The sequence below is a fragment of the Euprymna scolopes genome, chromosome 44 (assembly GCF_053919585.1).
Source record: "Euprymna scolopes isolate OS-2025 chromosome 44, ASM5391958v1, whole genome shotgun sequence".
Lineage (NCBI taxonomy): Eukaryota > Metazoa > Mollusca > Cephalopoda > Sepiida > Sepiolidae > Euprymna > Euprymna scolopes.
The window spans coordinates 20,122,160-20,140,946 of record NC_136525.1 but is presented as its reverse complement, the minus strand read 5'-3'; the positions used below and the strand labels follow the sequence as shown (position 1 = coordinate 20,140,946).

General features: G+C 33.4%; 1 protein-coding gene across 2 annotated transcripts in view; it reads right to left on the bottom strand.

Moving 5' to 3' along the window:
• Nucleotides 1-2,712: 2,712 nt before the first annotated feature.
• The window catches only part of LOC145268723 (SUN domain-containing ossification factor-like), a 210,590-nt gene continuing 194,515 nt past the window's right edge, over nucleotides 2,713-18,787 (bottom strand). For both annotated transcript variants that reach the window (XM_080124278.1, XM_080124279.1), the window contains 4 exons: nucleotides 18,102-18,206; nucleotides 13,493-13,733; nucleotides 8,969-9,024; nucleotides 2,713-4,369 (listed from right to left, as the gene is read on the bottom strand). In XM_080124278.1, the coding sequence (XP_079980404.1) occupies nucleotides 3,428-4,369; nucleotides 8,969-9,024; nucleotides 13,493-13,733; nucleotides 18,102-18,206 (1,344 nt within the window). In that variant the 3' untranslated portion in view covers nucleotides 2,713-3,427. The remainder of the gene's footprint in view (nucleotides 4,370-8,968; nucleotides 9,025-13,492; nucleotides 13,734-18,101; nucleotides 18,207-18,787) is intronic.

Genomic DNA, 18,787 nt, shown 5'->3' with positions numbered 1-18,787 from the left:
ATTAAAAAAAAAAGAAAAGAAAAAAAAAGCTAGTAACTACCCTCTGACTTAGGCTTAGGGTTCCACTAACATTTCATTGACATCAATAAAGTTATAAATTCATAACACAATCCAACCAAATGGGGATAAAAATATGTAGTTAAAAGATGCAAGCAATTTGGCAGAAATCAGGCTTTACTATAAAAAAAAAAAAGAAAAAAAAAGGGAAAAAAAAAAAAAGGAAAAAAAAAGAAAAAAAAAGAAAAAAGAAAAAAAAAAAAAAAGAAAAAAAAAAAAAAAGAAAAAAAAAGAAAAAAAAAGAAAAAAAAAAGAAAAAAAAAAAGAAAAAAAAAAAAGCAGATTCCAAACCAAAAGCGAAGAATTCGCATTGATAGACAATCAATTTAAGTGGCACTATGCCATTTTTTTTTTTTTTAATTAAAAAAAAAAAAGAAAAAAAAAAAAAAGAAAAAAGAAAAAAAAAAAAAAGCATAATTCTGCTAGAAGGCAGAGAACTGGTAACAATCCCCTGAACTAAGGCTTCAGGTTTCACTACCAGTTTTTTTTTTTTTTAAGCTTGAAATGAGCGAGAAGCTTCCAAACAAATACGCTACTATTTTCGAAGATGACTTGAATGATAAATTAAAGTTACGATAACAAATTCATAGATACTAAATCTTACAGTCAGCGTCTACATTTGAAAAGTAGATAGAAAAGTAAATTTTATTGAATTCGATAGCAGTTATTTTTGTTTTTTAAACACAGCATGGATGTGCAAATGTAAATTCATGCGAAGTGATGTCACCTGAAGAGGGGGGAAAAAAGGACTATAAAAAAAAAAAAACAATAATCACAAGAGAGACAAGAAAACGGACATCTCGTGAGAGACGTGGAAAACGTTCTAGATCATGTAGGTAACGTCACGGCTGCACCAATGAAGAAATAAAGGTTGCTACAAAGAACATGCAAGTTGGTAGTCATAAGTTCACGTATTCAGCCTTCAAGTTCTTCTTAATTTCTTGGTTTGGTTGAGTAGACTTCCTCTTCCAGCAACGCCAGAGAAAAATGTTGCAAGGCATTAAGTCATGATCCATCCATCTTCCAGGGAATTGGTGTTCCCTAGATATGACCTTAAACTATATCCGATGGTGAGGCCCCAGCTTGCGGGCTTTGGGAAATGTGAAGCCACCCTTTTATTGCCATTGCTCCCAGGTCCACTCTAAGTAAATTTTATTGCATTTGGTAACAGTTATTTGTTTTTTTTTTATAACATAGCACGGATGTCACCTGTAGAGGGAAAAAGGACTTTAAAAGAAGAAAAACAATGATCACAAGAGACGAGATAACGGAGATCTCGTGAGAGACATGGAAAACGTTCTAGATCACGTGGGTGACGTCATGGCTGTACCAATGAGGAAATAAATTTTGCTACAAAGAACAAGTGAGTTGGGATCATTTCCTATTTTTTGTCTTGGTCTTGGTTTGTGGATGGAACTAGACAAAACGCATGTTGGTTTATGGACGTTATATTTTTTTTTTTTTACCACTTTTTTCTTGTTAACTATATTGCATAACTGCACAAACACACACGCGCACGCAAAAAAAAAAAAGAAAAAAAGAAAAAAAGAAAATCAAACAAGAAGTGTAGAAACGGAACCCTCAACTAAAAATTGAACAAGCCCGTTTTTTTTTGTTTTCAGAATAAGATTTTTTTTTCTAAATAATAATAAAAAAAAAAAATAAATAAAAGACAAATGTTTTAGACGGAGGAGGAGGAACAGGTTTTTAAGAAATAAAGTTTTTACAGAGATCATTGTCACATTAAACTTACACGGCAAACTGAACCCTCCTTTCCATTTAAAAAATGAAAAAGGCAATAAAAAAAAAAAAAAAATAAGAGAAAATTAAAAAAAAAAAAGATTAAAGAAAATAAAACAAGAAAAATTAAACAATATTTATGGGCATGGGATGAGGGAGGCATTATAAACAAAATCTTTTAAGAGAATGTTTTTGTGAGGTTTAATAATTTGTAGCGATATATATATATATATATATATATATATATATATATATATATAGAGAGAGAGAGAGAGAGATAGTGTGATTGAAAAGTAACTTTGTATTTTAAAATACAATTTATGTTTTAAATATAATTTATACAATTAATGAATACGAGAAGTATAACATGGATTTTTTTTTTAAATTCATTCGATACCAGATTTTCAAATTGACCAGGAATCGCAACAACTGATTTCACAAGAAACTCTTGCAGAATGGTAGTAATAAGTTCACATATTTGCCCTTCAAGTTCTTCAAAATTTCTTGGTTTGGTGGAGTAGGCTTGCTCTTTCAGCCAACCACAGAGAAAAAAGCCGCAAGTTGTTAAGTCAGAACTTCTGACCGCCCATTTGTACAAACCGCCATGACACATCCATCTTCCAAGGAATTAGACTTCTCAGCCATTCATAAACAACAATAGCAAAGTGTTGAGGCACCTCACTATGTTTGAGATGAAATTTGCCCAATTATTAATGTTTGGGACAATATTGAAGATTTGATTTTTATGCAAGATGGAAGCTCCTCCACACTTTGCTATTATTGTTTATGAATGGCTTAGAAGTCCAATTCCCTGGATTGGTTGTTTTTGTTTTACGGCATATCAACACTTTTCAGGTTATTTAATGGCGAATCCAGTGATTTTGAAGAAAAATTTTTAAAATATATATATATATATTTTTTTCAAGTCGGTTTCTATTCAACCCATAGTTGGGACCCCTAACAGGTACGAATCCAGTTATTTCGAAGAAAAATTTCTTAATAGAATATATTTTTCTTTTTCAAGTCTGTTTCTATTTAACCCATAGTTGGGACCCTAAAAGGGTACTACCACTCCGAGTCAGAGTAGACCTGGGGGCAATGACAATTAAAGGGTGATTCCACACTTCCCAAAGCCCGCAAGCTGGGGCCTCACCATTGGATATAATTTTAGGTCATATCCAGGACCTCAATTCCCTGGAAGATGAATTGTTGCAGTTTACATGAATGGTCGGCCAGAAGTCCTTATTTACTGTCCTGCGACTTTTTTCTCTGAGGTTGGCTGAAAGAACAAGTCTACTCAATCATACCAAGAAATTTAGAAAAACCTGAAGGCGAATACATGAAGTTATGACTACCATTCTGTAAGAGTTTTTTGTGAAATCAGTTGATGCAATTCCTGGTCGACTTGAAAAACTGGCGGCAAATGAAAATTGAATTTTAAATAAAAGTCCATGCGTTATACTTTCTTCTTGTATACATTAATTGTATAAATTATATTTTGAAAAATAAATTGCATTTTAAAACAGGACTTTTTTTTTAATAGGACTTTTCAAACATATGTATGAAAAAAGAATCGCCGTTTAGTGTAGAAAAATCCCCGTGGGAGCTTATCAGTAAGAAAGATCACAATTTAGGATTTCCTGAAGCCAGCACATTGGATTGGATTTGTCGGAGGACATCGACCCAAATTCTTCCGGTCGGTATAATTCTTCTGTGTTGCATTCAAGGTCTTCAAACGGTTCCGGATCACAGACGGACTGCTATTTTCGCTAGCAGTTACATTGACAGGCTTGATAGATGTGGACCCTCCCCTAGCCCCTCTGGCACTTTCCGTGCTCATTACATGCGTTCTTTCCTCGGGTAGACTTGCAGAGTGCCGGAGGGTGCCGTGGTATTGATTCCGAGCTCCCACTGTCACAGGAGCAGGTACCTGATGATGATGTGAATGATGTTGATTATGATGATGATGATGGTACCCTTTTTGAAGCGAACCACTCTTAGCCTGCGAGGGGGCAACTGTAGTTCCACTTTTGCCCTGCCCAAGTGGGATTGGTCCAGATTTATTTTGTGTAGATGAGGCTACACTTGCGACTGTTGTCGCTGCTGTGGTGGGGGGTAGATACGAAGAAAGTATAGGGGTTGTAGTCATCACAGAAACGTCGAAAGGAAGAGCGTGATCCTGCGGGGGCGGAAAGGGCGGTATGTGGCGTGGGGGCAGGACCACGGATTGGTAAGGGCTGTATAAATCCGGATCACTCTTACTGTTCATACTGCTGTGACCAGTCGCATGACCGGACTTACTATGAGTACTTTCTGGTTCTTTTAAAGAAGGGGAGGAGGAGAGAGATAGAGAGGTGGTGTTGGAAGGGGTACTCGAGTCACCAGACGTGGGTGAGGTTGAGCCCTCAGGAAGTCCTAAGAACAGAAGACCAGCACTGTTGAATTGAGTCGTTGAGACGCTTCGATGCGTAGGCAACACAACGGACGATTTACTTGTATCATTGACTTGGCTCATCTTCAAATCGACTGATTTATTTTTCTTGCGTTTTTTCTTTTTATGGCCTTCTTTCGTCTAGAAAAAAAAAAAAAGAAATTAAAATTAAAAATTAATAAAAAGATATATATGGTACTTGTGCATCATAATCAGATATCAAACAGTTTAAATTGGTTATCACTCGAAATGAACAATACGATGTGCAGAATGGGAACTCTCTAATACATAAGAGAGTTGTTCCAAAAGTAAAGCCTCCTATTTTTTTTTATTAAATTTATCAAGTTAAAGAACTACAAAGAACACAACCTTTTTTTGTTCAATAATTTACTTTTACTACATAGTCATCACCATTCTCAATGCACTTCTGACATGTCAATGACAAGGGTTGCTTTCTTAGTCTCACACCGTCAATATTTGCAACAGAGAGATGAAACCTTCAGATCATGAATGCATAATCCCCTCTGATCCATTCAAGAAGAATAAAAACTAGGAGGCATTACCTTTGGTTGGTTGGTTGGTTGGTTGTTTTTGTTTTACGGCATATCAACCCTTTTCGGGTTATTTAATGCCGAATCCAAAGATTTAAGAAAATTTTTTTTTAATAGAATATATTTGTTTTCACGTCGGTTTCTATTTAACCCATAGTTGAGACCCTAACAGGTACTACCACTCCGGGTCAGAGTGGACCTGGGAGCAATGGTAATTAAAGGGTGGCTCCACACTTCCCAAAGCCCACAAGCTGGGGCCCTCACCACTGGATATAGTTTAAGGTCATATCCAGGACCCCCATTGAGGGACTTTTACCCTCTGCAGGGGGGCAGTCGGCGTATTCTAATGCCCCACCAACAGGGCCACATTACCTTTGGAATGCTTCCTGTAAACAACTAGAACTAATTTTCTTTTCATGTTATTTTAAGCTGAGGAAATTGTAAAAACAAACTAAAGATTGCAAAAATCAAAAATTGTAAAAATAATTAAAAAAAAACAAAACAAAAAGAAATTCCTTTTTTTTTTTTTTTTTTATTATTTAAAAAAAAGTCTTCCACTGTTGGTAGTAATAATAAAATAATTTATTGATTTTAAATGACCAATAAAAATAAAAAATAAAATAATTTATTGATTTTAAATGACCAATAAAAATAAAAAATAAAATAATTTATTGATTTTTAAATGACCAATAAAAATAAAAAATAAAATAATAAAATAATTTATTGATTTTAAATGACCAATAAAAATAAAATAATAAAATAATTTATTGATTTTAAATGACCAATAAAAATAAAAAATAAAATAATTTATTGATTTTTAAATGACCAATAAAAATAAAAAATAAAATAATAAAATAATTTATTGATTTTAAATGACCAATAAAAATAAAAAATAAAATAATTTATTGATTTTAAATGACCAATAAAAATAAAAAATAAAATAATTTATTGATTTTAAATGACCAATAAAAATAAAAAATAAAATAATTTATTGATTTTAAATGACCAATAAAAATAAAAAATAAAATAAAATAATTTATTGATTTTAAATGACCAATAAAAATAAAAAATAAAATAAAATAATTTATTGATTTTAAATGACCAATAAAAATAAAAAATAAAATAAAATAATTTATTGATTTTAAATGACCAATAAAAATAAAAAATAAAATAATAAAATAATTTATTGATTTTAAATGACCAATAAAAATAAAAAATAAAATAATTTATTGATTTTAAATGACCAATAAAAATAAAAAATAAAATAATTTATTGATTTTAAATGACCAATAAAAATAAAAAATAAAATAATAAAATAATTTATTGATTTTAAATGACCAATAAAAATAAAAAATAAAATAAAATAATTTATTGATTTTAAATGACCAATAAAAATAAAATAAAAAATAAAATAAAATCAAGTGTATTTCTATGTTTGAGAAAATGTCTGCATATTTAACGCATGTTTTTATGGTAATCAGAATAAATAACTATGTATTTTTTTTTTTTTTTACACAGTGATCACCACTTATCAAGGCCCGGAAGCCACTCAGGGATTAGGGTTATTGCAAGTACATTACGTTAGTGTGGAGATTTGATGAAGTGTTTAAGGGGGCGGTTCATTAGGAATTTGTTAACATTGGACTTGAAGACATCCAAGTTGTAGTCCGGAGGGAAGCAGGCAAACGGAACAAATAATTAGAGATTGATAAAGAATCGGAATTGGTAATTGTATCGGAATCAAGAAAAATATTGGATAACGTCAAGGGTGTAGATTTATTTTATTCAAATTAAACCAACGTTTCTATAATGGAACTCACACCCTTGACGTTATTCTCGCGTTGTCTACGCACAGGTCCAACATTCCAAAATACAACCGCTGAGATACGTGCGGCTCTTTATGAACAGACCTTTCTTTCTCCAACTTTACAACATAGCAAGAAAGAAGAAAATAAAAATAAAAAAAAAGAAAACAATACACTGAGGATGGAATTTGGCTCCAAAATATATTTATATTATAAATTTCAAACAAGTAAAATATTTATTTTCCTAATATTACGTTGTGATTTGGCTTTCAAGCGCACTTGATGCGTATTTTATTTTATTAAAAAATATTGGAATCGTTCCATCACTAGTTCACTTTGGAATTTTGAGCTTTTAGATAAACATGATGTCCGTCCATCAATTTTAATGAATACCACGAAACATCACTGGTGATGCCGTGACTTGTGCATGTATTAAGAGTTGCGTAATCTCCAACCACATCTCTCCCGAGTTGGAACTATTAAATACCAGTGGCAAGTAGAAATTTCAAGATGACAATGCCGAGATAAGCGAAGACCACATACAGCACATGCTATTCCCAAACGGTCCCCCATCTGGTACTGGTCGGGCTCATTGTTGTCTAACTTTGGTAATCTGACAAGAACCGGTGTATCAATGTGATTATGCCATTAGATGGACACACATATATACAGACAACTGACCTTTATATAAGACAATATAATGTATATATATAACATAGTAAAGATAGATGGAAGATCTGAGACCATTTTTCAATTATATTATTTAATTGAAATTCATTATCAAGATGAGTTTTATTTATTAATTTATTTATTGCGGACTATTATCCTCATCTTTCTTAGATGTTGTTTCATGACATTTTGGCCAACTATTCCTCTGGCCTTCGTCAGGTGATAACCGCGACGGGATAGGAACTCCAAATCTCCTAACTGCATTCTCAGCAATTACTGCCATCCATAGTTGTCGTCTCACCATGTTTTGGCCAAGTAAACCTCTGGCCGGTTTTGGATAGGATTGAAACTGCTATCTTCAGATAATTCTCACCTAGAACTGTAGATTCAACGTCTATCCATTGTACCACAGGCCCCGAAGGGCGATCAAGGTTGGATTTTTTGGGCCTATAAATCCACATTAATTCATTATCTGATCTTCCATGGTCGGGTCTGTACCGATTAGTATATATATTATTTAATTGGAATCTTTCTTAGTTGTTTCATGACGTTTTCGCCAACTATTCCTCTTGCCTTAGCTTTCAATCGTCTCAAATTAACTTCTCCATTGGGCATTATTCCACTACTAGAGCTTTGGCATTTCTAACTACAGTGGATATTTAAAAAACAAAATCTTTTAAATCTGAAAAGTTATTGTCAAGATAAATTTTTTTAAATTAGATCACTTAACCATTTGATTTTTTTTTTGCTAAATAATATAAAATTATAATATATTTTTGGAATAAATACTTTCTAGCACCCCTATCCCTAGCAGATAGCGTTGCTAGAAAGTACTTATTGCAAAAAATATATTATATTCTATTATTAGCAAAAAGCAGGATACGTATTAACCATGATATTAACTTCACTATCACTTTTGTCATTTTTTTTTTTTTGAAGACAAAACTGATTTGGACTTTAATCATAGTTTGATAACTTTGGAATAAGATTACGTGCTTGTGTCTAGGAGACATTAAACACACAACAAATATAAAAATAAAAAAACTATAAACTCGGAGTTACAAAAAAATTATTTATCGGACATAAAACAAGTCGAAAACAAAGAAATATTTATTTTAACATTGTGAAAAACAAAACATTTACAAATATTAAATATGCTTTCTTATGCTATTACATATTTGAAAATGTTTGACAAGGTCTAAGGGAGATAATCAATTCAGTCTAATGATTTATTTAGAAGAAAGACAGTAAAAGATAATATTGAAATAATATTTCTTTGGTCAGAGAGAAAGACAGAATTATATTTACCAAAAGTCCAGTTTTTCTTTCAAGGATGCAGGTAATTGGTTCTTTTAAATAGGTTCCTTTTGGCTGGTGAACTATCCTAGGAATTTTGCCAGAGTCAATAGTAGTTAGCATCTTAGCGACTGACAGCTCAACTCACTTATTATCTGCTTAACTAACTTAATTGCATAGCTGAAGAGTTTATACGGACAGCATTCTTTTATAGTTCTGGTGGATGGAACATTCTAGAATCGCTCAAAATAGAATATTTTAATATTCTACATTTTAGAACATTCCGGAATCTCTCCAAAAAAGAACATTTTTATATAGTAATAATTATACATTTTAAATATTTTAATACTTTTTTTTTTTTAGGAAAATGCCCTCCAATAACAACTAAAATAAGGTTTTTATCTTTTTTTTTTTCTTACCTGTCCAAGCAAAAATGGTATTCCAGGTTCCACAATATCAACAGACTTTGGGCAAGCTAAAAAGAAAGGAAAGGAAAAAAAGTCATTTTTTTTTTTTTTTTTTTTAATTTATTCCTGAAAACTCAAAATATGACTTGGAATTATCAATTTGTTAAATGACTTTTTTTTTATATTGCCATACTTTAACAACCTTCCTATTCACTTGATCTTGCTCCTTGTGACTTCTGTTTTCTCCAATTTAATGGGGCTCATCAAGGACACGAAGGTACTGATCTTTATAAAAATTAATTGTATTGATTTCTTTTCAGCCAAGGGGAACTCTTTACTATTATCTAAAAGTCACTGTGTGTGTGTGTGCGTGTTGTGTGTGTGCGTGTTGTGTGTGTGCGTGTTGTGTGTGTGTGCAAGTTCCTTCCTCATAGGTTTCGAAACGGCCGATCTCATCTTTTTCAAATTTCGCACATAGCTAACTTATGTTTGACAGTGTTCTTAGATATGTTTTGTACAGAAATTAATCCGATAAATATCGAAAGATTGATCTTAAAACTAGTTTTTCTTTCATAGATAAAGAAGAATTTTTAGAGGAAAATATTTTAAGCTGCACCGGCTGGTGTTACATAAAATATTCCCCTGTAAAAATTCTTCCATTTTACCTAAAACTTTAAAATCATCAAGCCCAAATATCGGCTATCGTTCATCAAATTCTGTCTGTGTTTAAAAAAAAACACAGACAGAATTTGATGAACGGCATTATCATTGTTATTTTCTAATTTTTTTTACGAATTAGTCCAAGCAAATTATTCCTCATAATATATTATATTCAATAGAGGATTAATTCTATAATAATACATATGCAATCTACATAAATTGAAATATCATGTTTAAGCGACCGACGAGTAAAAGATATTTCTACGTAAAACTTGGATATCGTCTGTCAATTCATCTTGGCAGTCCGATGAACCTTCTATTATATAGTCAGACCTAAATAGCATTTAAGCTGACAAATAAAACCTTGATTTCGAACTGGTAATTTTCATTTCTTATTTACTAGCCTGGGTGCCTCGCGTTGCCCGGGTGTTTGGAAGTGTGTTGAGCAAAAAAAAAAAAAAAGTGGCAGTAGGCAGGCTTGAACCCGTACCATGAAGGAGCAAAAGAATGTGAAAAAAAAAAAAAAAAAAAAAAAGAAGTTTTTTTGCCGTTGCGTCCATCGCAAAACAGGAGTGACAAACGTCAAAATTAAGGTTAGTCAATCAAAAAGAGTGGATGACTTTTGAAAATATCTGAAAAAAAAGAAAAAAAAAAAAAAGAAAACGACCTCTCCTTGGAGAAAACTGTCCTGTTGAGGGTGAAGGAATTAATATTTTTGACCAATTTTTCGATATTTGTTGTCTGTTAATTCAGCGTTTAAAATGATACGGTTTCATCACGTTCCGATGCGTCAGTCAAAATTTTACAAACATACATTTAAATAAACAGGTGAGATTTTTATTATACACTAGCCTGGGTGCCCAGCATTGCCTGGATGTTTGGAGGTGTGTGTTGAGCAAAAAAAGTAGTAGTAGGCAGGTAGGCTCGAACCCGTAACACGAAAATGGAGAAAAAGTGAACGAAAAGCCAAGATCTTACTGCTACGCTACGACACGAGAGGAAGTCAAAAGCGTTGAAATTTATCAAAGTTAATCATTTCAGTTCAGCTTTCCGACGTTTCATTTATTTGTTTCCCCATGATGTTGGGGAAACAAAGCTCCCCCGAAAAAGGGGGAACTCTCAAATGAATAGCAATTGTCTGATATGAAGGGTTTTACCAGCATTGATCAAAGCTAATTGCTTACAAGATGTCCCTAGCAGGAAAGCCAGGCTGTCTACTTCACTTCGATTAGTTTCGCTTTATTTATATGAAACAGATGAAGAAACATGCGAAAGGACGGAATAGAGGGAATTTTATAAAAGTCGATTAAAATAAATGTAGAGATGATGTCCATCTGCAAATCGTAGATATTATTATCTAGGGAGTATATAAAAAGTTCTCGAAAATAGTAACCCTCTTGGGACCCCCCCCAACCACCAAAAAGCCTTTTGCAGACATACAAAAATGCGCACGCCACTTTTGCCTTTTGTATATATAGATGTACCATTTTATTAGCAATACAAGTAATTTAAAAAATTACTTATTACCAGTCGTTTGAGCCAAACTATGGTTGGTTGGTTGGTTGTTTTTGTTTAACGGCATATCAACCCTTTTCGGGTTATTTAATGCCGAATCCAAAGATTTTGAAGAAAAATTTTTTAATAGAATATATTTGTTATTTTCAAGTCGGTTTCTATTTAACCCATAGTTGGGACCCTAACAGGTACTACCACTATGGGTCAGAGTGGGCCTGGGAGCAATGGTAATTAAAGGGTGGCTCCACACTCCCCAAAGCCCGCAAGCTGGGGCCTCACCACTGGATATAGTTTAAGGTCATATCCAGGACCGCCAAACTCTGAAACATCATTAAATAATCACTTAAAAATAAATATCACTAAGGAGAATAACTCATATTTTAGATTGAAAAATATACAGAATTGTCTCCATTACAACTACACTTTTATTTCTTTTTCTGTATAAGTTTAAAAATGAGCACAGAAACAAAAATTAAAATCATTCTCAGATACATGAAAAAAACATTTTCATTTATTATCGTTACACCATTTTATTGGTGATATAACGTAATCACCTACAATTTATTTTAAAAATTACTTGCACGACTCCAGCAACTCGTAATATGAAATATTTTCGGTTTATATTACTATACACAAATTCGAAACAGTTGTATAAAAAAAAAAAAAAAAAAAAAAAAAAAAAAATATATATATATATATATATATATATATATAACAAATGTTATCAAAGGCAAGATAAGTTACTTTTCTACATAACTGAATAATTTTTTAGTGTTTTTATTTAATGTAACATGTCTATTCAGCTAAAAAAAAAACAGTGTTTTACCGATGTATTGGAAAATTTAAAATGGTATCCGACTCTCTTGAGCACGGTAAGTTTGGAAAAATTAGTTAAAAATAAGAAAATATACAAAATACTGTTAAAACCCACGGAATATGTCAGCCTATGTCACGCTAACATATTGAGCAAGTTTCTAACAGTATTTTGTATAGTTTTTTATTTTTAACTCATTTTCCCAAACTTATATTAAAGAGAGAGAGAGAGAGAGAGAGTCGGGCGCCATTTTAAATTTTCCAATACATCGGTAAACACTGTTTTTCAAGCTGAATAAACATGTTACATTAAATAAAAACATTAAAAAAATATCCAGTTAGATAGAAAAGTAACTTATCTTGTCTTTGATAACATTTATTTGTTATATATTTGTTTTTGGACAACTTTTTCGAATCTATGTGTATAGTAATACAAGCCCAATATTTTTATATATATAAAAAAAGAAAAAAGCTACAATAATTCCTAACAATACTTAATATCCATTACAACTCATATCCTGGAAATTGATTTGACAGCCAGACTGCGACACTGACTTCACGAAATAAAGAAATGAATAAAAAAAAATCAAAGAGACAAAGGAAAGTCTTACTAAACAGTTGCATACTTTCTTTTCTACCGAGGAAGAGATTCTAGTCTCGAAAATTAGGGATATCAACACCTACCATTATGTTGGTAAATAAACGTAATATAATTGAAAATTCACCTACACATTATGTTGGTAAATAAACGTAATATAATTGAAAATTCCTTCTAATATTGTCATTTTTTATATACTAACTCGTGTCCATGGCGTTTCCCACAAACCACATTGATATAGCCTTCGAACACAACTCCTTCCATTTTTATATAATTATATTCATCACATGATGTAAGCAATCAAACCTAATTATCTCCCCTATCAACTTATCTCTTTTTTTTAGTAAGCATAACAGTGATTTTGCTTCATTTTTTTCATTAATAATTATTTTTCTGCTTTATCGTTTTTCTGTAATTTTTGGATATGTTACTATTCGCAACATGACAATCACGTAGGTACCATTCATTGTACTTGAAATTCACTATTTCGATTTGTCTGGCCAATATAGAATTACTGTTACTTCTCCTGAAGTTATGCAATGAAAAAAAGTTGGAATTCAGTCAAATTTTTTAACTTTTCCATGTCATATGAGGTTGGTTTGGTTGTTTTGTGTTTCAGCATCAACACTTTTTGGGTTATTTAATGCTGAATCCAGTCTTTCAAGCTTCAGATTCTTTATTATTTATTCGTAGAGTTTGGTTTGGTTGTTTTGTATAGGAAAATTGTTGAGTGTGTGTGTGTGTGTGTGTGTGTTTTTTTTTTTTTACTTATCAGAACATGATTAAATTTTGTAAAGGGAAAGGAAAAAAAACTATAACATCAACGTTTGGTGCATTTTAGGTCAGGAAGCAGATATCTTCAGACAGCCTTGATCTAGTATCACCAGTAAATAAAAAGAGTAAAAAAAAAAAAAGAATGCAAGAGAGGAAGGGAGAGCAGCTATACTCACCAAGGTCATCTACACTGCGTTGCCGTACAACTTCTCGGTGATTTGGGGGCAATTGTAAAACTTCAGAATCTGAGTTGCGCCTTCGACTGTGCGAAGAATTCTGTGTCTGGAGAAGTTCTTCAAGAACTTTGGCCACCAAACTTGGCGGCAGAGACGGTTGCCGTTTCTTTAGGCAAACGACAAAGATTAAGGTGAGAATAGCCATCTCAATGGATGCCCACACCATTTGACGATCCGTAAGCTAAAAGGAAAAACAAAAAGGAAAAAAAAAGGATTATCGGATGGATTATAAATATGATTATTTCTGTTTAATGTTGGGTTTTTTATTTTGTTAAAATTTTGGTGCTTGTAGACCTGTTGAACCGTGCTATTTTTAAAAAGTATTTAAGTTAAATTAAAGTTTTATATCTTTTTTAATAAATTGTTAAGTACTGAATAGTTATAAAACACCCTCCTCTCCCCATGTTAAGAATGGCTTTCTAAATAACATTATTTCAGCATGGTTCAATAAGTGCACAAGTATCAAAATTATTTAGATACTTTAATGTACATGTATAAATTACATATACATGAAGGATGTTCAATAACTAATGTCCGACACACTTCCAGTTGTCTGATCTAGCTGTAGTTTTGCATGTGCAATGATTTATATCTCTACAAGTTATGTGGCAAATTACAGCTCTGAACTAATTGTGGTTTCTGATTTCCAGGTGTTTGAACTGAGTCAGGTGTGGAATGGAGTCTGTTGAGTGTTTTTGAGTTAAAGGGATAGGTTCATAAGAACTACGGCACTAATGTAAAAGAGATTTGAGTCCACAATTCATCCAAATAATCCAAAAATATTTTAGTAAAAATCATAAGCTTCGTTACTATCACATCTTCTAACAGTTTCGTATTTTAGATTTTTATCGCCTTCTTCATAATTGAAGGTTACAACCATGTTTCTTCAAGCAGTTACAGGTCCTGGATAAGACCTTAAACTATATCTGATAGCGAGGCCTCAGCTTGTGGGCTTTGGGGAGTGTGGAGCCACCTTTTAATTGCCATTGCTCCCAGGTCCACTCTGGTGTGGTGTTAGGTCCCAACTATAGGTTAAATAGAAACAGTAAAAAAATAAAAAATTCTATTAAATTTTTCTTTAAAATCACTGGATTCGGCATTAAATAACCTGAAAAGGGTTGATATGCCATAAAAAAAACAACCAACCAATCAAGCAGTTACGATACGAAGGATGTTCAATAAGCAATGCCTCTGACGCACTTCCAGTTGTCTAATCTAGCTGAAATTTTGCATGTGCAATGATTTATATCTCTATGGGTTATATGGCAAATTACAGGTCTCAGCTAATTGTGGTTTCCGATTTACAGGTGTTTGAACGGAATTGGGTGTGAAACAGAATGCAGTGGTCTGGTTTTTGTATTCGAAAAGATGTACACCACAAGAGACATTTGAAGAAAAAAAAAATCATGGTAATGATGCCTCATAACATGTCCTGGTAGAATGATGCCTCATAACATGTCCTGGTAGAATGATGCCTCATAACATGTCCTGGTAGAATGATGCCTCATAACATGTCCTGGTAGAATGATGCCTCATAACATGTCCTGGTAGAATGATGCCTCATAACATGTCCTGGTAGAATGATGCCTCATAACATGTCCTGGTAGAATGATGCCTCATAACATGTCCTGGTAGAATGATGCCTCATAACATGTCCTGGTAAAATGATGCCTCATAACATGTCCTGGTAAAATGATGCCTCATAACATGTCCTGGTAAAATGATGCCTCATAACATGTCCTGGTAAAATGATGCCTCATAACATGTCCTGGTAAAATGATGCCTCATAACATGTCCTGGTAAAATGATGCCTCATAACATGTCCTGGTAAAATGATGCCTCATAACATGTCCTGGTAAAATGATGCCTCATAACATGTCCTGGTAAAATGATGCCTCATAACATGTCCTGGTAAAATGATGCCTCATAACATGTCCTGGTAAAATGATGCCTCATAACATGTCCTGGTAAAATGATGCCTCATAACATGTCCTGGTAAAATGATGCCTCATAACATGTCCTGGTAAAATTCTGGCAGCGTGAATTCAAACATGGTCAGAAATCTGTGCAAACAGCTCTCAGACCTCATTACCCCCTTCTATGAAGTGCCTTAAATACAAGCGTTTAAAATTGTCATAGACACTTGAAAATTCAGTATATTATTGCTATACATCTTATGAGATGACCGACTAATTTTTATGATTTCACGTTCAAATGAACAGCTACATCAGGAATTGGAATACAGTCTACTAAAGTCTGATTGTCGCAGCTAGCGAATTTCAAAAATGCAATCTGGATGTAAGAACACTTTAGAAGAATGATATGCAATAAAATTCAGTTTTAAACTTGAAAAAAAATGCCACAGAAACGTATGGAATGCTTTAGACTGCTTTTGGACCATGAATCCAGCATCAGTTTTTGAGTGGCATAAGAGATTCAAAGAAGGCAGGGAGTTTGTGAGGAATGAGGAGATGTGTGCGAAATTTTAAATCCCTGTACAAAAAAAAATCTGGAAACTTATTAAAGGCAGTTCGTACCATTGATGAGGCATTTGTCAGTCAAGTTGAAGCTGCCATTTTGGAAGATCGAGGTGTGATATTTAACAAATAACCCAAGAGATCAAGATTAGCACAGTTTTTGTGGAAACTATCATTCATGCCCATTTTTGTTTTTTACTTGGAAGTAATTACTTATCAAGGCCTCGAGGCTACTCGAGGATAAGGGTTAATAAATAAGGTGGCAGTGCCGTAATTGTTAATGGTGTAAATTAGGTAGAATTTGATTATTTATGGGGACGGTTCAACAAGAATTTGTTTACATTGGATTTGGAGGCTACTATGTTGTATCCAACCAGGAAGCAGAGTAGTGGAACAGTGTTCCACAGGCGGGAAGTTCTAGGAAAGAAACTTTGTTCATGGAATTTATGTTTAGATTTAGGCACAGATAGTGGGTGAAATAAATAGTGGTTGTAGCTAGTTGAGTGTTTTTTTTTGTTTTTTTTTTAAGTTTGGCAAGGGGGAGGGACCATAGATTAGAGTTTAGTCAAGCACTTGCCATGAAAATTATGATAGAGCACAGACAGGCTCGCAACGTCTTTTCTGTGGGAAAAAGGTTGCAGGGAAGAGAAAGGGCATCACCTACTAGATTTCAAAGCCTGTTTTGAACTCTATCAATGCTGGATAGAGCATACCAAGCAGCTCCTGCCCAGATGTGGCAACAGTATTTAGTTTTCGGGCGTATCTGGCTCGCATACAGATAGAGGAAGCACATGCACAAAGTGTCTACCAGATAGATTTCCAGGTTGTGGAAACTTTTCCAGAAGCAAGAACGCATCGAGCGCTTGAGGATAAATTTGGGAGATGTGCCAAGAAGATGAGTTAAAGTTTTTCAAAAGACTGATTACACAGGATGAAACCTGGGTCTATCACTATAATTCAGATATCAAAGCCCAGTTATACACAGTAGAAGCAGTTGGATTCACCACCAAAGGTAAGGATGCAATCCTCCACAGGCAAGTCTTCTCAGATCAGAATCAAGGGCGTATGGCTATGAAAAAGTCTCCCATAGACCTCGTACCATCTTACTTTCACCTCTTCCCAGTTATAAAGTTATTTTTGGAAAGAAAAAAAAAAAGCTATCAAAATCAAAGAGTGGAGCAAGATCAGTAAAGGTAATAACGATGTTCCTCTCTACAACGTGCATGCCGCCAGATCAGAAGCACAACCCTGTGGCTATGAAATCCTTCTCCTTACTCCCCTGGCCTTGCACCTTTTGATTTCCACCTTTTCCAAGCCATGAAGTTGTTTTTGAAAGGAAAACGTTTCCCCAGATGATGAAGCTTGGAGTTTTTAAGTCATGTAGTGGTTAAAGGACAAACCCGAGCTGTTCTACAAAAACGGTCTCCAGAGACCAACACCCAGTTAAACGTAGTAGAAGCACTTTGACTCACAATCTCCAAAAAAGGATGCAGCCCTCCACAGGTAAGTCTACTCAGACCAAAATCAAAGGTGTGTGGCTATGAAATAGTCCCTATACCCCCTACTCTTCTGACCTCGTACCATCTGACTTTTACCTTTTCCCAGCCATAAAGTTATTTTTGGAAAGAAAACGTTTCTCAGATGATGCACCTTAATTTGCTAAGTTGCATAATGGTTGGATGACGAACATGGAGTCTTCTACAAAAAAGTCTTCAGAGATTCATTAAACGATGGGAGAAATGTTTAGTTCTAGGTGGTTCCTATGTAGCGAAAGAAAAATGACAAATGTTATGAAAAGTAGATCAGGGGAATTACTTACTAAATTTAAATAGTAAATTTAAGTCGGTTAATTTCTCAATTTTTGTCATCAATAGTTTTCTTCCTTACAGAGTTCATGTTTGATTCAGTTTACAATTACAAATGTTTTTCAAGATCAAGGTAAAAAAAAAAAAAAGAAACGCACAAAAGCCATTGTAGAATTGTCTAAATAAAGTATTGCAGATTTACAGAAAAAAAAAAAAAAAAAAGTTGGAGAGCAGGGGGAAGGTGCCCCTGAAAATTTGATTACTTACATGTCTTGTAAGTTCATCCATGTTATCGGAAAGTTTAGAGACAGCCTGTGTCAAATTATCAAGACGAGCCTCAAGAATATTTAGGTGGACTTCATGACGCTGGACCTACAAAACAGATAAAGGTTAAAAGAATACAGGCACGATTATTAAAACATTAGTTTCTGCGGTTCAGTCTTTAATTGTTGTAAACTATCCCAGAACTTACTTCCTCTTCTAAAACAATCTGTAATCTAACACTAAATATATCGCCCTCTATTGTCCGATCCTTTTTTCTCAATCATTACCACACCTTGATTAACAATCCTATTTCCAAAAACCTTTGTGTATTTAATACAAAGTATCACTTGCACAAGTGACCTCACCTTTCTTTAGCTTGTCAGAGAACAGGATCAGGGAAGGAAAAAGAAAAAACTTAGTGGGAACATCTGAGAGATGCGATGCAACAAAGATATGTCAGTAATAAAAGAGATAAAGATATGGATATGTGTGAGACTTGGCAACATGAAGACGCGAGATAAGCTAACAAGTATATAACAAAGTCATTAAATTACGATGCAAGTGGTGTGCAAGAAAAAATATTCTGTGTACGCATTAAAAGTTTTTTTTTTTTTTGGTTAAATATTACATGGGGGAATCATTTTGAGTTAAAATCTATTGAGTAATACACATTTTGTATTGAGAAATAT